This window comes from Oryctolagus cuniculus, chromosome 13 (genome assembly GCF_964237555.1).
Source record: "Oryctolagus cuniculus chromosome 13, mOryCun1.1, whole genome shotgun sequence".
Taxonomy (NCBI): Eukaryota; Metazoa; Chordata; class Mammalia; order Lagomorpha; family Leporidae; genus Oryctolagus; species Oryctolagus cuniculus.
Genome location: NC_091444.1, coordinates 53,039,894 through 53,063,393, shown reverse-complemented (window position 1 = coordinate 53,063,393; position 23,500 = coordinate 53,039,894). Strand labels below are relative to the sequence as shown.

Below are 23,500 nucleotides of genomic sequence, written 5' to 3'. Positions count from 1 at the left end.
GGTAGAATCTGTTTGTTAGCTGAGGATAACAAGAAAGCTAGGGGAAGACACTCTCTGCTTTATTTCCTATCTGTTGGGGTGGAGAGAGGCTCAAAACTCATTTCCACGTCTGTGTCTCACCCTTTACATAAACAATAACAACAACGTGAAGGGCATCAAGGTTAAGTGTATTCCTTGCAAATACAGACACTTAAAATTAAGTACCACACTCTGTTACTTATTAATGACAGCCGGACTCAGAATTGTTCCGTCATGTGCTTCCTCATTTTCCATACTTTGAACTCCCCTCTCATATTAAAGCCAAGCTGCTGTAGCACAACAATCTATTCTTTATGCATTGCATAAAATAGAATGACACCCTCCAAGTATAATCCACCATCTGGGAGATTATATTCTTCAGTGCCTTAAGCCGTTGCACCATACCAAGCAGTGTGATCACCATGAATTTTGCAGATCAATCATATCCATGATGCAAGCCTCTGTTCCCTAAGAAGGCTCTATTTTCTTCTCTAATCCATGGTCTGGCCCCAGGAAAAGCATGGTCAGAATGGAAGAAATGTGTTTGGGGAGTAACATAACCGATTCTGAACACCGGCAAGGACCGCTGATGACAGAGCTCACCAGCACAGGAGTGAGGAAGTGCACAGGGAGCTACAGAATTGTGGTGACTCTGTTACAGCCCCCAAACATGGTTTCATTGTTTGGAGACAAGATGCCTCCTTCTTTATGCAATAAAGAAGGGTCATGTTTCCTAAGTCGGGGGATGTGACGCTCAAAGACATCAGGGCTGGTAATGGTTTGCTCATGGTGCTCGACGCAGCAGAATACTCAGTGAGTGTCCTAATGTGAGAAAGCTTTGCCCTGGGATCAAAATGCTTGGCTGTCTCCTCAGCAGGGTGCAGCTCTTTATCAAGACCTTATCCACCACTTGGACAGCTTCCCACGGGTGGTAGGACTCAGTCACAGGTGTTTGTTACTATGCAGAGTCTTTCTAAAACACTTGATCGTGGAGTAGGCATTTAGCCTAGTGGATAAGATGCCAGCATCCCATATTGCAGCAGCTCAGTTTGATACTTGGCTTTATTCCTGACTCCAGCTTCCTGCTAATGCAGACCCTGGGAGGCAGCAGTAATGGTTTGTGATTGGGAGACCTGGTTGTGTTCCTTCATTCCATGTTTGACTATGGCCCGGACCCAACTGTTGCAGGTATTTGAGAATGGAAGTAGATGGGAGCTCTTTCTGTCTATTTCTTTCTGTGTCTACCTCTCACTTAAATAAGTTTAAAATTCAAATAAAAAGTATTAATAGTATTCTGTGTACATCAACAAAGTATTACCTTTATGGTTCCCATAAGAGAATATACTCACTGCATATTCCTACACATTTCCTACAGAGGAAAACATTTGATATATTAAAGCGTAGGATTTCTAACAACTAAGATTTTTATTTATTTCAGCTTATAAATTTAAAATTGTTGGATTAATGCAACACAACCTGCTAGCTTGGAGCTTTTATGTTCCAGTTCTGTGCTTTAATACTAGGAATCTGTAAACCACAATTTACTTTCAAAGCAAAATATCTTAACCTTTTAACAAATCCTAGTCTTCATTGCTTGTTCACTTCCAAAGAAACATTGACAAACATATTTAGACATCTGATATCATAGTATTGCAAGAAGATAGAAACATTTATTGTAACAGAACACCAGGCTATTCACTCTTAAATTTCTTTTTCTGCTTAGTGCAGCAATTCTGGATTGTTCAGTATAAAGAGAGATCAAAAGAAAAAAAAAAACTACAATCTTGAGTTAAGAAGTAGAATGTGGTTACCTAAACCCTATGTACAGCATATAAACATATTTATACTTTGCATGTACATAGCTAATGTTTACCTATTCATTATAAATAGTAGACTTAACTTAGATTCTACAAAAATAATCATTTAGCATGGCACATGCAAACCAGTACACAGAAACCTATTTATAAAACACATCTCTGCCTTTTTGCTTTTAAATATAAATGTTGCTATTTAGCCATCAGCTAAATGATTTAAGTGCAAACCCCAAAGTCCCCAATTTTAAAAGTATAAAATATGTTCTATCCACAGCTGCACGCTGTTTCAAGCTTTCTTCGCCTATTAGTAAAGTCTAGATGATTTTGTCACATGTGAGTTATAGATACACAGCCCATTTCCTCAAGACAGTTACATCCCTCCAGACTCAAAGCTTTCTTCGTCCTATTTTTTACTTTTCAAAATATTGCAAATAGTAGCTATTTCTTAAAATAACATCATCTTGGCATTTACGTTCTTGTCAAAATGAACACGATTAAGCCTCTTTCTCAGGCCCTGACCCTAGACACCCAGGACAATGCAGCCAAGCCCGTGCTCAATGGTTGGCTGGGCCATCTGCACAGGCAGATGATGGCGTGGCCACAAAAGGCTCGTTTTGCTTCTGATCCTCTTTCATGCCAGCTGCTTGTTCTGTGATGGAGGAGAAGGACAGCTGGTCATGCTCTATAATGTGCACTTGATCTTCATCCTTGTCCTTCTTCACATAGAACATTTTTCTGAATTTTTTCAGCTCGTGGAGTTCACAGAAGGTTTCCAGAACTACCAACATGGCAATGAGGCCAAGTAGCAGGTAACCTGTGTGAGAAACATGACAGTGTCATAGTGGAATCTAGTTACAGCCAAATCAACTATCAGATGGCTTACCCACTCCCGGACAAGCCAACACAGAACTGTTAATGGACAAATCAATTGCCAGTTTTTTAATATCTAAGAACATGTTGATGCCCTGGGCTCCAAGTGGAAAGGTCCAGAGAAAGACAATTAAGCTTCTAAAACCTTAGATTATTTAGAATCACAAGCAACAATATTTGAGAAGAACCAGAAGTTGGGGCTCATGTAGCATTGTTAAAGACAGAGAACAAACTGACCTTCCATCCAAGGAGGGCTCCAGCTCTGCTTCATCAGTGGCTCACAAAAGGCCAGGGGCATTTTAGAAAAGTTTGCTTTATGATGGGGTGTTCGGAAGAAAGCTTGTCACCTTTTTAGCCCTCAGTGCTCTTATTATTATTTCCCCCACAGAATAAGAAAATTTGGTAATAGAATTTACAACCTGGTGCAGTGGATTAAGTCACTGTTTGGGAAACCTACATCCCATGTGCCAGGGATCCAGTCCCACCTCTGCTTCCCATCCAGTTTCCTGCTAATGTGCATCTTGGGAGGCAGGAGATGAGGGCTCAAGATACTTGAGTTTCTGCCACCAGATGGAGTTCCTGGCTCCTAGCTTTGGCCTGGGCCACCCCTGGCTGTTGTGGACATTCTGGGGGTAAACCAGTGGGTGGAAGATTTCTCTCTGCATTCTTCCCTCTTTCTCTGTCATTCTGTCATTCAGATAAATAAATTAATGAATTACAATAAAGAATTGGCAACAATATTGAATAGGTCCTTGTGTGTGGCTGTTTACACTTAACCTACAAAACTACTTGCAAACAGAACTTAACCTACTTGTAAACTGAAGCTCTCCGTTACATGACAGTCATTTTTTGGACATATGACCCATTCACTGGCTAACTCTACTAGCATCTTGATCTTAAAGAAAAAGATACCTGCTGATTCTGGTACAGTACTATTCCTTGGAACTTGTGATGGGAAAATGATGATTTTAAGTTAGCTCAAAAATCAGTTTCCAAAAGAAGAGAATGTTTATCATGGAAAGAAACAGAAAAGTGAAAATGAAAACTCTAAGAATAACAAAAATCCCAATTTTGTGTCATGTCAGTAAAAAAGTTGAGGAATATTTTCAGAAAATACATGAGCCAGGAAAGCTAGAATTGGCAGAACAGAAATAAGAAGGCTGATTAGCTCAAGAATGCAAAGTTTTGGTATCTTCAGAATTTGTAGGCTCTGATAATAATATAGTGCACACAATGTATTTTCTCATATTTAAACATAGCAATGAACTTGTCAGATTGATTGAATCTGTTACATTCCTTTATCATTACTTAGTCAAACTCTCGAGTGCTGACAGAAATATCCATAGGGTTTTAGTGAAAAGTGGAGGGATTTTATCCTACCCATAACTAATATACCTTCAGAATATTCATTTGTTAGATACTTAAGTTGTTGATATGCAAAATAGAAACCAACTCTATAAACTGACTGTAAAAAACTATAATTCTATGTTGTTGCAACTGATAAAGTGTTATTTAAGGATTTGATATCATATAAAAAAGAAAAAACTGTTAGACAAAATTTATGAGAAGGCAATTTGCACAAGAGAGAAGTACAGCTGTTATGAAAGATTTTAAAAATTGCTATCAAATGCAAAGAAAGTTAACGTAACATTTATTGTGTTATCAAATTCACATACACACACACACACACACACACACACATGATTCTACTGACCAATATCACCTCAAAGCACTGACACTTAACACATAGATGCAACTAAAACACTGTAAACTTGTAAGCTCATTTGGAAAGCACAAGGTCAACATGTTCTTTGAGTCACAAAAAGGCATATTCATTTTGGGATAGCAATTCCACTTCTTAGAAGGATAACAAATAGGGAAAGGAAAAGTATAAATATACAAAGATGTCTATTTCAGTGTTATTTACAATACTCTCAAATTAGAAGAAAGCGCAGTAGCCAACAAGAGGGGCATGGATGGATGTTTGTATAGACACCTTGTGAAATATCATAAAGACTCTTAATAATTATGGTAACTAAAGGTAATAAGAAACTATCTTTGAAATCATTTGGCAAACTTCTATTGAACTTGCACAGCAGCCAGGCACTATGTAAAATGTTGAAGCTTTATGAGTGAAATCTTTGTTCTGAGTGAGCCTGTGGTTCATGGAAATGTTAAGATACACAAAATTCAAGCATTTCGTGAGGTTGAGACTACAAGGTGAAGCCAGGACAGAGCACGTGACTGCCTGTGTATCTGCTTTGATTTCCTAGAAGATTTGGTCTGAGCTAAATCACAAACTGAAAAAATCATGAGAGGGCAGGAAAAGAAAACTGTATTTATGCCATGACTGCAGTCCTTTGCATCTTGAAAAACATGGCAAAGTCTCCTGCAAAAGTGAACAGTTTCTCAAAAATGGGTAACTAATTTTTCCAAAATATTATATTGAATTGAAAGCAAAAAAGATGTTTAACTATTATGTCATTGGCTACCCAAATTTTAATGCCTATTTTATTTTACAGATATAACATTCTGAAAACAGTGTACAAAGGCTAACATTTTCAAAAAAGAACCACATGCACAAATGAGATAAGCAACTGCTTTCCGATTTTCCTGGTAAATTAAAGAACATGTTTTATAGTAACAGGCTCTGAGACCTAGTTTTGGGATGCTTAACATATTTAATAAAGTAGAGCAATTTTTTGTTAAAAATTAGGGCTGGCGCTGTGGCATAGAGCATAAAGCTGCCACTTGCAGTGTTGGCATCCCATATGGGTGCCCGTTCAAGTCCCAGCTGCTCCACTTCCCATCCAGCTCTCTGCTATGGCCTGGGAAAGCAGTGGAAGATGGCCCAAGTCCTTGGGACCCTGCACTGGCTCAGCTCCAGCTGTTTTGGCCATCTGGGAAGTGAAGCAATGAATAGAAGACCTCTCTCTCTCTCTCTCTCTCTCTCTCTCTCTCTCTCTCTCTTTCTCTCTGTAACTCTACCTTTCAAATAAAATAAAGAAATCTTTAAAAAAAAGTTAATCAAAAAGTACATTTTGTATGGAGTATATTTGGACCAAACAGAATTTTTGATGTATTTGTAATGCTTCTTACATTATTTGTAAGAAACTGGTCAGTAATTTTAGGGTGCCTGGTAAAACAAGTCAGTAGTAGTATTTATGCATAAAGAATTTTCAAAGGAATCATGAAATAGAAGAGTTACAGGAAGATAGTAAAAATGGGAAATGTGTCAATGAGAAACAATTAGTGCTTTTATGAATGATTATTCATGAGTAGACAGAGGGGAGCTTAGAACAGCAAACAGAGACAATAGGTGCAGTCTACGAATCTGGATACTCACACGTGATCCCAATCTTGTAAAGCTCCCTGAATTTTTGGTTGTAGCCTTCTCCAGGAACGTAATCTCCTAAGCCAATAGTGCTCAGGGAAATAAAGCAGAAGTAAAAGGACTCCAGGAAGTTCCAGTCATCCTCCAGGACAGAGAATACGGCGGCTGGGATGAAGAAGAAGCAGGACACGGTGATCAGCCCGAGGAGCACAGCATGCACAATGGCCACCACCTGCTTGGAGAAGCCCCAGCGGACGTGGAAGTAGAGGACTGGTCTGCGGGTGACGTGCACGGTGACACGCTGGACCACGGCCGTCAGGAACAGGAGCGTGAAGGGAATGCCGATGACCGAGTAGATGATGCAGAAGGCCTTCCCCCCGTCTGACAAGGGCACGGTGTGACCATAACCTGCAAGGGCAGAAAATAACTGAGATGAAGAGGAAGAGAGAGTAGAAAACTACTCGTGTCCACTCTCTGCCTCAAACCATGCAGAGGCTCTGAAGGTCTTGCACGACCCTTAGGCAGGTGAAGTTCAACAATGGATGTCACAAATTTGGGAGATGCACCGCACTTTGCAAAATCGGATCAGCTCTCCTAACACACCAGAATCTCTGTTTTTAAAGTTTTATTTATTTTTTTGAGAGTCAGAAACACAGAGAAAGAGAGAGAGGGAGAGAGAGAGAGAGAGAGAGAGAAAGTTTCCATCTGCAGGTTTCCTCTCCAGAAGCTTACAATGGCAGGGGTTGGACCTAGTCTGAAACTAGGAGCTGGGAACTCAATTGAGGTCTCCCATGTGAGTGACAGAGAACCTACGACTTGCACTATCACTGCTGTCTCTCAGAGACTGCATTAGGAGTCAGAGCCAGAGGTGGGAATCAAACCCAAGCACCCTACAATGGGACATGGGCAACGTAACCACCAGGCCAAACTCTTGTTGCAAATCTCTGGTTTTGAATTCACCATCAGGCTGAATAGAAGTTCTGTGTGTGACAGAATGAAGTCTCACACCATCTCAGATTGCTGCGAAAAACTCATCACAGGATTTCTCCTTCACCAGAGCGGATCTACCCACTTTTCACTGGCTCTGGGATCCTAACTAGTCAGACTCAAACAGCAGTCTACATTCATGTCCAAAACAAATTACTCACAGAACGTTCTAGTGGGAATGACTGACAAATAAGAGTGTATGCGTAGGACTAAGCTGATAAGAGTACACTAGGAGGGCGGGGAAACCTCACCTGAGACACACACATAAGAGGAAGGAAAATGAAGATTAAAATATACCAGGTCACAAGACAGGGTAATTCTTTAAAAATATTTTGCCAAATTATCTGGTTAAATGGTACATTCAGAAACCTACCTATTTCTTCTCTTGTCATTTTTGCATATTCAAAGATGCCACAAATTGCTCAAAACATTTTAAAAATTACATTAGGACTAGTAATCAAAGCATACATCTATTTTATTGCCTACTAGGTTTGTGTCATTTCCAAATCAAGCCAATCAACAGATTCTTTTTTTTTTTTTTAAGATTTTATTTATTTATTTGAGAGGTAGAGTTACAGGCAGTGAGAGGGAGAGACAGAGAGAGGTCTCCCTTTGATTCATTCCCCAGATGGCCACATCGGCTAGAGCTGCGCCAATATGAAACCAGGAGCCAGGTACTTCCTCCCTGTCTCCCACACAGATGCAGGGGCCCATGCACCTGAGCTATCTTCTACTGCTTTCCCAGGCCATAGCAGAGAGCTAGATTGGAAGCGGAGCAACCAGGACTAAAACCGGCGCCCATATGGGATGCTGGCGCCACAGACGGAGGATTAACCTACTGTGCCACGGTGCCAGCCCCTCAACAGATTTTTCATCCAAGAAACGGCAGCAAGAGAGAACCCTGCTAGGCATGAGGCTTGGTAGACTATTTTAAAAATCGCATGAGCATATTATTCTGAGAGGACTGACATGTCTGAACAAGTCAGTTCAAGAAAAAGCCAAATAAATGCAATTTTTATGAAATAGGATTCTGAAGTCTCTCAAGTATGCAAGTATAATTGAAATGTGGTTCCAAAAGCTGAACTCTAAAATACGCTGTAAAATAAACGATTCCAAAATATTCAGTTGCAGATCCCCCAAATTCTCTGTATTGTAGCTAAGGCCCGGAATGTGGTTGTTCAAAGGCTTCCCGGATCACTCTGAACCTGCTGTTCCAGAAGGTATGCCGTTTATGAATAAACCATAGCAAGCTATAGGAATCTTCTGAAATTGTATGCAAATTTTTATATTCACCCACATATGCATGCTTTTGCAGACAGATTCTAGAGCTTTAATTCTTACAAGGAGTACATCATCTCCAAATGGTTAAGAATCATTGTTCAACCATTGGTTCCTGAATCCAGCTGGTCTCCACACACGCAACAGCTCCTGCAAAGTCATGGCTGATTTTGAGCACAGCATTGAAGGAGGGAAATGGGTAAGTTGGACTATCCAGAGAATAATGTGAGGTATGCAACATATGGGAGCTGGAATATATGAATATTGTTTCATTTTAAGGAAAAAATGTGACAGAAGAAGGAGACTTGAGAATGAAGCAGCCCACATCACAGAAACACCAGAACTCACAGGAGCTATGATTTTTAGAAAGGATGTTCTGATATCTGGAAGTAGAATCTGAAAATGGAATTTTATTTACAAATGGGAAGGCTAGTACAAAGTTAGTTATGAGCCTGTGTCTAAAGTAGTAAGAGGTAATAGTGTTTAATATGGGTGGAGGGTCTAGTAGAGACTGCACAGGATGGATTTCACCTTGGCCAGGATTTTGTAGAGGATTGGCTGAGTGGACTCAGACTATGCAGTAGTCTTCAAGTCCATGATTTTATTATCTTTCTGGTAGTATTTTGATATACTAGCTTTACTAAAAGTGTAACACATCAATTTCGCACAGCCTACATGTTCTGAACCATCTGTTCTGGTAAATTCCATGATTTAGGTTCTAGTAGAGAAAAGTAAACAAATTTCTAGTTTTCAAATCTTTTAGCATACCATTTTTTCTCTCCCAAATTGGAAGCTCTTTTTATGTTAATGTTAACTAAACCTCATTCACTAAAATGCTATCTCCAAGCAATAAAGATCATCATCATTACAATACCTTGGGATATCTTTCTGCAGTAATGACATTTTTATGCCAGTCATATATTCTCACTATGAGATTAAAAATCATCAACATGTAGATTCTCACTAGAAGCCATTTTTCTTCTCTTGATGCTTACAGAAATGTGATTAATAGAAAGTAAAATGTAAAGTTTACATCCCATTTGTACTGTCCACACTTTCAGTGCAGGCCATATCAGGAAAGCCCTCGTCTCTACTGACCACACAGCAATTCTGCTGCAGTAGACAACTTCATGCACCAGATGGAAACTTCCAGTCCTATTGAATTTTAATGAGGTGGTAAATAATTTACTCAAGTTCCATCAGTTGAACCTCTAGATAAATCAAGAAGGGAAGCTCATTTTTTAAATCTTAGAAAAAATAAAACCCATTACAAACCATGAATTTTTTAGCAAAGTGTTAACAAATCTTCCATATTTGGGGTTCTTCAAATTTTTCTAAGGCATTCATATAATTTTAGGGTTAAAAAGCCTATTGAGAAGAAACTGACTTCAAAAATTTGGTTATGATTCTGCGATAAATCCTCACATACTGATGTCCTTGTGTTCTAGCCTCCTACTACACAATTGTTAGGTTTCCTGCTATGATGCTCCACCTGTTGGGTATGCTGGAGTACATGGTTGGCCATACTGATGACTGACAGTCTCCTATGAAATCTGGCTTCCCATTTGGCTATTTTATTTATTTTTAAAGATTTATGTATTTATTTGAAAGGCAGAATTACAGAGAGGCAGAGGGAGAGAGAGGGTTTCTTCTATGCCCTGGTTCACTCCCCAGATGGCTGCAATGGCTGGAGCTGTTAGGTAGGAAGTCAGAAATGAGCTTATGTGTGTGTGACAAAGGCCTAAGGAGTTGACATCTAGGTCCAGCATCCACATCTGAAAGTCATCCCGATAACCTCCCAATGCAGCCCAGTATATGCACTTCAAACGCCCTGCCCCTTCTACCCGATAACCATCCTTCCTCTAGGGCTCCTCTAAGGGGGAGGGCTACGCCAGCCAGGCTTCCTCCTGCCTGATAACTTCAGGGGGAAAACTCAGATAGGAATTTTTCATATTTCTATCCAAAAAGTCCTTTGTTCCAGGAGGAGAAGGCAAGACCCATCCCCTTAACCTCCCCCCATCCCCGCCTCAACTGGACTGAGTGCTCGGCCCTCTGCCTCTGTTGAGGGGCTGCCTGGCCTGCCCAGGTGTAATCTCTCCACCCAACCATGTAACCTCGCTCTCCCCCAGTCTGAGCGACTGGGCGCTCTCTCTCAGGTTTTGTCTGGAGAGGTGCCCATCCATTCTTACGGATGCCCCTACCCTAATAAACCTTGCTATTTTGCTTTCCACTACTCTCTGTCTCACGCCTGAATTCTTTCTTGCATGAAGACAAGGACCCTAGCTTCTCCAGTAACAGAGCCACACCGATCAGAAGCCAGGAGCCAGGAGCTTCCTCCAGGCCTCCCACGTGGGTGCAGGGGCCCAAGGACTTGGGCCATCTTCCACTGCTTTCCCAGGCCACAGCAGAGAGCTGGATGGGAAGTGGAGCAGCCAGGACTCAAACCAGTGCCTAGATGGTATGCTGGCACTGCAGGAGGTGGCTTTTCACTGGCCCCTTGGCAATTTTTAACTACAACAGGCCTGACGCTGTGATAGCTAATATCCAATTTGGGGCAATGCTATGCTGAACATGGCCATTCTGGTTTTTCTGATACTTAAGTCCTCCTAAGTGAGGTCCAAGACAGGGAACTTTTGGGGCCCTTATTTAATGCAACAAAGCAAGCCAGTGATACTTTCTTCACTTATATAGATGCTTTAGAGAGAGGTGCAATTTATTGTGTTACAACCCTCTCCATATAAGATTCTCATTTATTTATATTATCTAGCAGGCATTGTGCACTTTCTACATCAAGTTAGCTTGAAGTGCTTAAAAAAAAAAAAGCTACAAGACTCTCAGGCTCTGAAAACAATGGAGACACTGATGCCGGCGCCGCAGCTCAATAAGCTAATCCTCTGCCTGTGATGCCGGCACACCGGGTTCTAGTCCCGGTCTGGGCACCGGATTCTGTCCCAGTCACTCCTCTTCCTGTCCAGCTCTCTGCTGTGGCCCGGGAGTGCAGTGGAGGATGGCCCAAGTGCTTGGGCCCTGCACCCGCATCAGAGACCAGGAGAAGCACCTGGCTCCTGGCTTCGGATCAGCGCGATGCGCCCGCCGCAGCGGCCAATGGGGGGTGAACCAACGGTAAAGGAAGACGACCTTTCTCTGTCTCTCTCTCTCTCTCTCACTGTCCACTCTGCCTGTCAAAAAATAAAATAAAATAAAACAATGGAGACACTGAAAGGCCACCACAAAATACACCAAACACCAGAGTAAGGAAGAAGGTTTATTGTTGGGTGAGGGAAACCGGACAGAGTGCCTCCTGGTGCACAGTGGCCTGTACTGGGAGAACAGGTCTTATATAGCTTTGCAGAGGTAAGGAAGTGGGAGCAGCAAATCCTGTTAGGGTGGGGGTAGAGCTGACACTTGTGATTGGGCCACTTGGTCACCTGACTTCTAGTAAGCCAGGCTGTGCTTAGGAAGGTGGCACCACTTTACTAACAGACACTCGTATCAGTTCTAACATTTCCTCTTCTATAAAACAGACTTGGCGTCTCAATCCTGGACTTAACCTTACTCATTATCTCTTTCCCGCTGGATTGTGTGCTTCTTGGGAGGGAAAATCATGTCTTCCACTGTAAACCTCTCCAGGCACCCCAGCCACACACTGCTACCTAACCAGCACTGAGCAGTGACACTGAAATTTAAATCCTGGAGTCCAGAAGCTGGAGAACGCTGGTGTCCGGTGGCAGAAGAAGGATGTCCCAGCTCAAAAAGAGAGAGAATTCACGTGTTCCCTCTTTCTTCATGGTGCTGTTGTTTGGGGCCCTCAACAGATTAGACAATGCCTGCACACTTGGGAGAGGGTAGCTCTTCTTTACTCTGTCTACTGTCCCAAATGCTAATCTCTTCCAGAAACACCCTCATGGGTATTATCCCAAAATGAAACTTGTCTAGCTATCTAGCATCCCTTAACCTGGGGAAACTGACACATAAAATTAACCATCACAGTTGGGAAAAGTGTTTGAAAGCATAGATTTGATTATTATTCAGGTAGGGAGAGGCCAACAGAGCAGGATACAACTACTCTTGAAGAGAGAGCTTTGCTAATCACGGCTCCTAAGAGTAGTGGACACACATAGGAAAGCACCAGGTCTGTTGGGAGCAGAGCAAAGGAAGCACCTTATTCTGACTTCTGCAAAGAAGGACAAGGCATGATAGGCAGGCTTAGGGCTGCCTTTGTGAATGATTTCCTCAGGCTCTGTCATAAAGGCTGTCCCTAGACATTTGGTGCCTTACCCTGGGGTGTTGAGGGCAGAGGGATAGAGGCCCAAGTCTGATAAAGTCAGTGCTTGAGGGCTTGGGCTCTGGATTTTTTTTTTTTTTGCATATGAAAAGAGTGCTCACAGGTGGCTTCTTTACTATGTTTAGGGATAGGCTACAATCAAGAGTACTTAACACAGAACAGAGAGCAAAACAGGAGGCAGGCCCTGGAAAGGTAGCCCTCCGGCTTGCCTGGAAGTAGGACCCTATCTGGAGAGCTTGTTCTAGTAACAAACAGGGAGGAACCCTGTGTACTGGATAGGAAGTGCTTGAGATCACTTCACAAAAGGTCAGGGACTATGGTCCAAGGATAATTTTGATGCCATTATGATGAGCTCCCAGGACCTTTAAATTACCCATATAGTTGTTAACTCTTCTCTTCCTCCAAGGCCTGGGTTAAGTGTTTCAGCGAGGAAAGAAATATAAAACATGTGGCATGTTATGACCCAGGCACTGTGCTTTGCCCTTTATATACATTATCTTCACATCAGCTCTCTGAGATAGGCACATATGTGTCCCTACTTTACAAATAAAGAGACTATACAGTTTACTTAGTGTATCAAATAACAGTAAGTGTATGAGAGAAGCAAGATTTGGATCGTGCTTACCAGTGTTTTGAGTCTGGCCATGGGTGAGTAGTGGTGAGAAGGAACAAGAGAAAATAATGTGAGAGGCCAGAGCCATGCCATGACAGGCTTTGCACAAGACAAAGGAATGGCTAGGCCCAGGATGAGCCTGGTATGAGAAGATGAAACCTGACACCAGGCAGTCCTTGGTCCAGCAGGGCCAGGTAGGGGCAACCAATGTGGGGGGGGGCTCGATGTATGACCATATGAGGAAAGAAGGAATGCGGACATAATACTTGTTTGCCCGGGAACTATAAAAAACCCCGGGAACAAAGAAAGGAGGTCTTGGTCTCCCACCACTGCATTGCACAGGAGGCCAGGGTCCCAGCATGCTGGACCTACAAATAAAGTCCCTTTGTTCTTTGCATTTCAGTGAGTCTTGCTGTTTCTTTCTATCTGGGGAATCCTGAACACAACAATAAGAGAGGTGACCTCCAGCTATGTAGAAGACAAAAGCTGGAGAAATCCCTGGGTGCTTCTAGAAATAAAACCACTGATAGAAGAAAGACATAAGCCTCAGCCATTCTTGCTCATTGCCCAAAAGATAAACATTGGAATTTATTCCTTGCCCTTGAATCTCAATTGGGTCTCACACCCTATTGCCTTCTTGCTCCATCCCCTCAGAGCCACCTGAAAGACCAGTTGCTCCAAAACTTGAAAGACCAGTTCCAGGAATTCCCCTCCTCCTGCTGCCCCCTACCCCACTCCCATCCCCACCCCTCCTAAAATATAAAAAGGCCCCACCCCTAGGGGTCCTCTGCAATGTGTTCCATCAGTGTGTAAGGGAGTGGGGAGTCAGTTGGTCACCTATCTCTATGAATTTATTTTCCCTGAATAAATTTGGTTTGGCTGCAAAATCGTACACTGCCTCATCTCTAGTCTGCACCTCTTTTCCTAACATGATGCCCCGTGTGAGGAGGCGCCAGTCTGCAACTCTTAACAGTGACACTCAGAAATATTGTGACTGAAGCCAGTAAGGTCAAAGATCAGCACCCCTAAGTCAAGAGGTTTCAGGAACTTGCCTCAGCCCACCTGATGTGTCAGCCTTCAGTGAGGCTGGGCTACTTCCGCAGAACACTGCCTCACCCAGGTGCTCAGTTGGATGTTAGCAATGGCATCTGCACAGTGTCCTCTGTATCTTGCTCATTGCCATGCACCATGGGTGCTTTTTTTTTTTTTTTTTATCACCTCTGTCCTCTACTGGTCTAACCTGGATGCAGTGTCTAGGACATCCCCAATCTACCTACCCCAATTCCACAAGAATAGCAATAGGAGGGGCTCGTGCTGAATGTATTTGACATAAGCCTCCTACAGGCATCAGCACCGTGTTGCAGATGACACGCTGCCAGCCACATGCCCTGGCATTCTCATTCCAGTTGCTATTGCCATGCAGTGGGCAGCACCTCCCCTCACCCCCTGTAGGCACCTTCGAGTGCCTATGCTCCCACCTGCTTGTCTGTCACACAGGGACCCATGTATCAACCCCTGGGGACATTTGAAGCAAGAAAAACCTGACCCAAATCAAACAGAAGGCTAAAGAGGAATCACACAAAAGACTCTCACATACTCTGTTTTCCTTTCTCAAAAAAAATTTGCCCCTTTCTCTTTCTTGGTGACTTAGAAATTTCAACAACAGAGGGAAGAGAAGTTGAAGAGAAGTCAGAGAAGAGAGACCCAGTTTTTCCTAAAGCCCTGAAACCTTACTAAGCCTCTCCTACAATTAACCAAAGCAGTATTTCCTCTAACGCTACTTTCCCCTGGTTGGCCTTCAGGTTACACACAATTATCCTGCAGCCATCACTCCCCTAGGTTTACAAGTGATTATATTGTAAAGGCTTCTCAGTGATACCCTTTTAGAACAGGGTTTTAACATTCATGCTGTAGGCATTCCCCCTGGACATGGATGCTGTGTAAGCAACTCAGGATGAATTTCTCCTCCCCTGAGAACAGTCAGGTACCTTGCCCTGACCAATACAGGCTCAAAAGGTATCTGGAAAATTCTGGTTGACAAGGAAAAGACACTATTCATTAGTTTGCTGCTGAATTTCCAACTCCTCCCTTCCCAAACCCACAATTAATCAATATGGCTCTTGTTTGACTACAAAACTTTAGAAGGCAAAGTGGTTCTAAACTCTCCTACGTGTAACGGGATGGGAGAACCCTAGATGCACCACCAAATCAAACCAAAGCTCCACTCTGCCATTGCAGACTCAAAATCATCACTTGCTAAGACTTCCAGCGATCCTGGGAATAACACATGGTGTCCTTTTGACAGTGGTGGGAACCTACAACTTTTGAAGACAGAGGATTCTGGAATAAAGCCAACTCTTCTTCTTTCTGTTGTTTAAAGACTTTGGTTATGGGGATAAGCTGAAGATAAAAGAAAACTTGAGCAAATTTAAATTTTAAATAGTTTATTTGAGCACTCATCAATTCATAAATCTGGGCAGCATAATGAATTTGCAAAAAAAAAATTTGATTGGTTATAATGTAAAGTTCCTAGTTGGAGGTTAGTTGGTGGTTTTTGATTTGTTCCTAATTCCAATTTACTTTTAAAGTACCTGAGCCATCCCAGACGAATGGCTTCCCAACCATATAATTAATATATATATGTGTATATATATATATATATTTAATACTAAAGACTCACATTTCCTACATTTGCATCCTGGTTCTGCCTCTTACTAGCTGTGGGCCCTGGGAAGAATTATGCTTTGGTTTCCTCAATTGACAAATATGAATACCACTTCCTACTTCATGAAGATGCTAAAGGGTTAAATGAAATAATCCATGTACCACAATTAGCACATACCACACACATGGAAGACCTTGAAAGGAAACTCCTCTATTGATGCTGAAAGACTTAACCAAATGAATTATCTCAAGAACACATATGCTTTCTGTGTTGGCCATGCTATTTCTGGTTATACCAGTTAAAAGTTATTGGGGCTGGCACTGTGGTGAGGTGGATTAAGCCAATGCCCACAGTGCCAGCAGCCCATATGGGTGCCAGTTCAAGTCCTGGATGCTCCACTTCCAATCCAGCTCTCTGCTATGGCCTGGGAAAGCAGTAGAAGATGGCCCAAGTGCTTGGAGCCCCTGTGCCCAAGTGGGAGACTGGGAAGAAGCTCCTGGCTCCTGGCTTCGGATCGGCGCAGCTCCAGCCATTGCAGCCAATTGGGGAGTGAACCAGCGGATGGAAGACCTCTCTCTCTGTCTCTTTCTCTCTCTGTGTAACTCTTTCAAATAAATAAATAAACCTTAAAAAAAAAGAAGTTGTTTGTATGCTCCACTCTGTTCTGTGCACCCATTTAAATTTTCTTTATTCTAATTAATATATTTTCTACTCTAGATATTGAATTACTTTCTGAGTTAGGGCATTTCAACTGCTGACTAAATTTTCATGGGGTATATGTTTCTAATTAGAGACTTCAAAGGTTAAATCATTGCTCCTAGGTTGCAGATTAATTGATAGAAATTCTAACACACTACTGAATCTATGCAGAAAGAAGCAACACTTTTTTAAAAATTTTTGATGAACAGGTAATATCTGTACATTTTAATGTGGTACAGAGAAATATTTCAACACATCACATAATGCAAGGTTAAGCCCATCAAATCAGGTAATAAGCATTTCAACTGCCTTTTCTTTATGTCTGGAATCTGTAAGCTCCTCTCTTCTAGTTCTTCATAGAGTATATAAAATACTATTGCAAACTATATTTGCCCCAGTGTGCTGTGGAACACTAGAACTCATTACTGCTACCGAACCGTATTTTGGTATCTTTGTCCAATCTCCCTATATCCTGCCTCCCTTCACTCTTTCAGCCTCTGCTAATCACTATTTTATGTTCAGACTTTTTTTCACTTCCATACAAGAGAGAACATGGAGCCGGCACTGCGGCTCAAGAGGCTAATCCTCCACCTTCAGCGCTGGCACACCGGGTTCTAGTCCCGGTCGGTGCGCTAGATTCTGTCCTGGTTGCCCCTCTTCCAGGCCAGCTCTCTGCTGTCGCCCTGGAGTGCAGTGGAGGATGGCCCAGGTGCTTGGGCCCTGCACCCCATGGGAGACCAGGAGAGGCACCTGGCTCCTGGCTTCGGATCAGCGCAGTGTGCTGGCCACAGCGCGCCAGTCGCGGTGGCTATTGGAGGGTGAACCATCGGTAAAGGAAGACCTTTCTCTCTGTCTCTCTCTCTCACTGTCCATCTTCCTGTCAAAAAAAAAAAAAGAGAGAGAGAGAGAGAGAATGAGAGAGAGCATGGGGCTGGTGCTGCGGTGTGGCGGGTAAAGCCGCTGCCTGCAGTGTCAGCATCCCATATGGGCACCAGTTCAGGTCCCAGCTTATGCCACTTCCAATCCAGCTCTCTGCTATGGCCTGGGAAAGTAGCAGCAGATGGCCTAAGTCCTTGGACCCTTGCACCCACTTGGGAAACCTGGAAGAAGCTTCTAGTGGCTGACTTCAAGACTGGTACAGCTCTGGCCACTTTGGCCATTTAAGAAGTGAACCAGTGGATGGAAGACCTCTCTCTTTCTCTCTGCCTCTGCCTCTCTGTAACTCTGCCTTTCAAATAGATAAATAAGTCTAAAAAAATAAAAAAATAAAAATGAGAGAACATGTAGGACTTGTCTTTCTGTGTCTGGCTTACTTACACTTATTCCTCCCAAGATTCTGACAGCCCTTTTTTAATAAGAAATCTAGCTTCTCTGGGCTCCAGGTTGTGGCTTGAGTAGGATCTTTCATGAGTGAAGGCTCATCTCACCATCTTGGCCCCAGAATGGAGATGTTGAGGAACAAGAGCCACCTGTACCCATGGAAAATGTGTAACGTGAGCAAGAACTAGACTTTGCTGTTATAGCCACCAAGGTGTGGAGGCCATAGTACTTCATTACCTCCTGGAAACAACTCACTACTATAACAAGTCAGGAAATCATAAAAAGAAAGTGAGGGAGGCACGTGGGATGAAGAAAACAGAACAGCAGTTCGCAGAAAGTTGGCAGCTGGCTTGTGTACTCTGTGTATTTGTTACTCGATTCTCTTTAGTTTTGTATATGTTGGGGAATAATGGGAATAAAAAGGATCGGTTTTTCATCTAGACAATCTTTAGTAGGGGTTCTGGACTCACTTATTCCTTAAAACCTTACTTTTGTATGGACAGTACTAAAAGCATCCCTCATCATATAAACAGAAGATAAATTACATTAGAGAGGTGTAGCACTTACAAACACTAAGGTGCAGCCAAATGTGATTTCTTCAAAGCCCTCCAAATCTGTAACGATTATATAACCTCCTCAGATAAAAACAGTTAAGACCTCAGAATGTTCTTTGAGGCCAAAAGTGCAGGGGACAACTGAGCAGAGGGCAACAAATTCTGAGATGTCCTCAGTAGGATTTCTAGGGATTTAAAGTAAATCACTGTCTTTCCCTGGGGCAACATGGCCCAGAATTTTCCTTCATAGGCAGAGTGCTAGGTGGACCAGAGAATTTGGAGCCCAGACTCAAAGGGCTCATCCATCATGAGCATACCAAGATCCGAACAGAGGATGAGCATGTGAAAAGAGGAGAGGGCCTTTTGGGGCAGGCAATCTCCCATGCATAACTGTGCCCTCCTCCCAAGGGACCCAGAGACATGCCCCTTGCTCTCGCTGGTGCAGTGTGGAGTCTGTGGGTTATTTTAGCCCTGATTTCAACTCCTGTCTGCCGAACCCCAACTGCATTCCAGCTGTGAGGTTGGACAACACCATTTCCGCTTATGTATGAAGCAGCCTTGATTCATTAAGCTAAACGATCTTGCTCAAGGCAATAGCTAGAAAAAGCCAAAGGATCTGAGACTCCCAGGGAGAGATCAATAGTATTTATCTGTGACAAAGTCCTGGAAGAAAAGGAAAAAGATCCAAAGGAAAGCAACAGAGGCCAAGATGACATATTGTTCATAAAACCCACTCATTCATTAAGGGGATTCATGTACCACATTCCAGAGGGTTAAAGATTTGGTCCAACAAAGTCATTTCTCGGGCTCACTGAAATGCTGGATTTCAAGAAGGAGAGCAGAAACAATCTGACAGTAAATGGCCTCCCTCACTGTTCCAGGTTTGATGTGAAGATCTACCTGCTCACAGAGCACTCACTTCCCGCCCACTGGTTCCACCTGAGCCTGCAATGAAACCACTCTACAGAAACAAGTCTGGTGTCTCAAGGGGAGGGGGCACTTGAAGATGCCTAAGAATGACAATGAAATTGACGTCCTGGGCTGAGATCTTCTTCTTCTTCTTCTTTTTTTTTTTTTTTATTTGACAGGCAGAGTTAGACAGTGAGAGAGAGAGAGAGACAAAGAGAAAGGTCTTCCTTCCATTGGTTCACTCTCCAAATGGCCACCACGGCTGGTGCTGTGCCAACCCAAAGCCAGGAGCCAGGTGCTTCCTCCTGGTTTCCCATGCGGGTGCAGGGGCCCAAGCACTTGGGCCATCCTCCACTGCCCTCCCGAGCCACAGCAGAGAGCTGGACTGGAAGAGGGGCAGCCGGGACTAGAACCCAGCACCCATGTGGGATGCCAGCGCCACAGGCAGAGGATTAACCAAGTGAGCCACGGGCCGGCCTCGGGATCTTCTTCTTTTAAAAAAATGATTTATTTATTTATTTATTTGACAGTCACAGTTCAGAGAGAGAGGGAGAGTGAGAGGGAGATCTTCCACCCACTGGTTCACTCCCCAGATGGCCACAGTGGCTAGGGATGGGCCAGGTGAAGTCAGTAACCAGGAGCCTCATCCAGGTCTTCCAAGTGAGTAGCAGGGGCTGCACACTCAAGTCATCTTCTGCTGCTTTTCCCAGGTCTTTAGCAGAGAGGTGGATCAGAAGTGGAGCAGCCAGGACGCGAACCCGTGCCCATATGGGATGTCAGAGGTGGCAGCTTTACTCACTACCTCCAATGCTGGCCCTTGGGATCTTTTCAGCACTGCAGTCCCTGAAAACATCTTTCTCAACTTCCAAGTGCCATTTGATCCAACTGAGTCTCTCTCCTTCCTCAAACACTTCCTTCCTTCGGCATCACCCTTCCCGCCACACTGCAGTCTCCAGGCTCGTGGATCTTTCTCCTGTCCTTTGCTGGCTGCTCCTCCTTGGTGGGTCTGCAGTATAAGAGCCTTTCTGGAATGGCCTCAGACCTCTGCTCCACCTACACTCATTCCTCACATCAGGTCTTTTCTATCTTGCCCCTATGGCCTACAAAACAAAAAAAGGAAAAAAAAAAAAAAAAACACAGTGCCAACCCCAAAACGGCCACCCTGAGGGCTAAAGGGGACCTGAGTCTCGGCTTCCTGTGATCTACTATTGTCATCTTACCTTCTCAGCAGCTCTTCCTGGGCAATCCTGTCCAGACCCCGGGCTTTAACTACATCTACTAACCCCGACTGCATGCTGTCCTCAGCTAGGAAGCTCTTAAGTACATTAGAGATTTAATCTCAAATGGTTGGGTATGGAACACAGGTTAAAAAAAAGTCCACGTGTTTTTCTTACAAGGTTTTCAAATGATTCCACTGTACAGCCAGGTTGAGAAACACTGATCTATATACTAATGACTCCCAAACTTACTCGCCTTCACTTTTCTGAACTCCAAATTTATGCCTAGCATCCCATTCAAAATCTCATCTTGGATATGATACAAGCATCTCAGAATCACCATGTCCACAAGATTTATGGACTACATCATATCCAGGACCACCTCCATCCTCACCATCATGTCTTACCTTGAGAACCTCAGGCTAAACTACACGCATGCATGCATGCATGCACGCACACACACACACACACACACACACACCTCTACTTAGTCTTCCTCATTGCAAGGCACAGTACTATCATCTGTTTAGTTTTTCAAGCCAAATCCTAAGCAAGTTTCTTGTTTTAATTCTTCTTTTCCTTATACCCAGCATCTAATCTCTAAGCAAAGCTTATTGATTCTACTTCCAAAATATGTTTTTTTAAGATTTATTTTAGTTATTTGAGAGCGTTACAGAGAGAGGTAGAGACAGAGAGAGAGAGGTCTTCCATTTTTCCTATTAGCAAATTTAATGATATATCAATTCACTTTGCATTAGTGTTTCAGGAATACTGCATTCATGCTGATCAAGTCTTTGTCCAGTTATCTCTTGAATTCACCAATAAGTATCAGCAAATGGCTGACCCTGACCTGGGAATCCTAGTTCAGCAATTTCTCTTTTAAGATTGCCTATCTGGTATTCCTGCATTCCCTAGTTGTGTCCACTTTGCATTTCTACCATCTCTGCATAAATGCCAGAAAATAAAAAAAATATATATAAATATATATATAAATGGCACCCCATATTCCGATATCATATGGCACCCCATACAGAACTTTTATTAGCACCACACTCTAACCAACTGAGCTAACCGGCCACCACCCCATACAGAACTTTGAAGAGGTCTGTCCCCGGTAACAATTTGACACTTCTTGTTGGATTTCCAGGGTGATATCTGGAGATCCTTAGTTTAATTACATCTGCAAAGACCATTTTTCCAAATCAGTCCACATTCACAGGTTCCAAGGGCCAAGGATGTAAACACATCTTTATGGAACATTCAACCCACTACAACACTATAAGGTTAAGTTTTAACAGTAACAACTACATCATGTCACTCTTTACATTAAAATTCTCCAACAACTTCCAATTGCAAACATTAGAAACAATGAAATCTGAAAATCTTTACTATAGTTTACAAGACTGTATAAGATCTGGCTCCTGACTAGGTCTTTGATCAAATCTCCTACCATGTATCCCCCACATATTATCCTCTGGATACACTGGCCTTTTGTCTCTTCAGAAAGAGCAAGTTCCTGCTGCAGAGCCTGTGTACTTGTTGTCTCTCTACTTTGAGGATTTTTCCACTCAGGCTCACAGGACTGGCACCTTCTCTTTATTCAGGTCTCATAATAGTATCAGTGGGGCTTGTGCCATGGCACAGTGGGTTAATCTTCTGCCTGCAGCGCCAGCATCCCATATGGGCGCCGGTTCTAATCCCGGCTGCTCCTCTTCCAATCCAGCTCTCTGCTGTGGCATGGGAAAGCAGTAGAAGATGGTCCAAGTGCTTGGGCCCCTGTACCCACATGGGAGACTGGGAAGAAGCACCTGGCTCCTGGCTTCAGATTGGCACAGCTCGGGCTGTTGAGGCCACTTGGGGAGTAAACCATTGGAAGACCTTTCTGTCTCTCCCTCTGACTGTCTGTAACTCTACCTCTCAAATAAATTTAAAAAAAAAATGGAATCAGTGCCTCAAGAGAAGCCTTCCTGGTCACCTGCTCTAAAGTAGCCTCACATCCACCCCAGCCACCTTTAATCCCATTACCCTGCTTCAGCTTCTTGTAGCACCCAACAGCATCTTATTTTAAAATGTCCTGTCTCCCGAACTGAAATAGAGACAGGGTCCTTGGTCTTGTTCACTGTCTTTTGCTTAAGTGCCTAAAAGAGCTGCTTAGCCAATAGGGCGTACTTTTTCAAAAAGTATTTATTTGTTTATTATGAAATTTAGAGTTACCGAGAGAGAGAGAGAGAGAATCTTCCATCCACTGGTTCACTCCCCACATGGCTGCAATGACCAGCACTGGGCCAGGCTAAAGCCAGGAGCCAGGAGCTAAGAGCTTCATCCAGGTCTTCCACATGGCAGGGACCCAAACATTGGGCCATTTTCTGCTGCTTTTCTCAGGCCATTAGCAGGGAGCTGAAAAGTGGAGCAACCAGGAAAAGAACCAGTGTCCATGTGGGATGCCAGCATTGCAGCCAATGGCTTTACCCACTATGCCACAATACCAGCCTCCAACAGAATGTTCTTAATAAGTATTTGCTAAATAAATGAATATACAGGATATATGTTTAAGAAGTAGCATGAAACCTCCTGGGATGGGTGACAGTTTCATTACAAAGAACATGAAGTGCAACAGCTCATTTGAGATTGTGGCACCCTATAGGGTTTTGTCTTCTCACATTTTTTTTTCCTTATTCTGAATATTCTACACTGAGCATAACTGGGGTGATTGGCTGAACTTAAATGGTGCCCTATCTTGAGATGAAGCCAGCTGGGGTAATATAGATTACAGCAACATTACACTCATACTCTGGGGAGGAAGGCGTAGGACAGTTCTGGCTACTGCTGCCAACCTGAGACTCTGGCCAACCCACAGCCATTTACAAGGTCCAGTTCTTTATCCTTCCTCCTATGTGAACAAGTAGCAATAGGTATCATAGTTTCAGGATAAGATAA

The 23,500-nt window shown here is 43.1% G+C and overlaps 1 protein-coding gene across 1 annotated transcript in view; it reads right to left on the bottom strand.

Moving 5' to 3' along the window:
• Positions 1–2,362: 2,362 nt before the first annotated feature.
• Positions 2,363–23,500, bottom strand: part of KCNK1 (potassium two pore domain channel subfamily K member 1) — a 43,190-nt gene continuing 22,052 nt past the window's right edge. The window contains 2 exon segments of the mRNA NM_001082180.1: positions 2,363–2,646; positions 6,049–6,444. Of these exon segments, the coding sequence (NP_001075649.1) occupies positions 2,387–2,646; positions 6,049–6,444 (656 nt within the window). The 3' untranslated portion in view covers positions 2,363–2,386.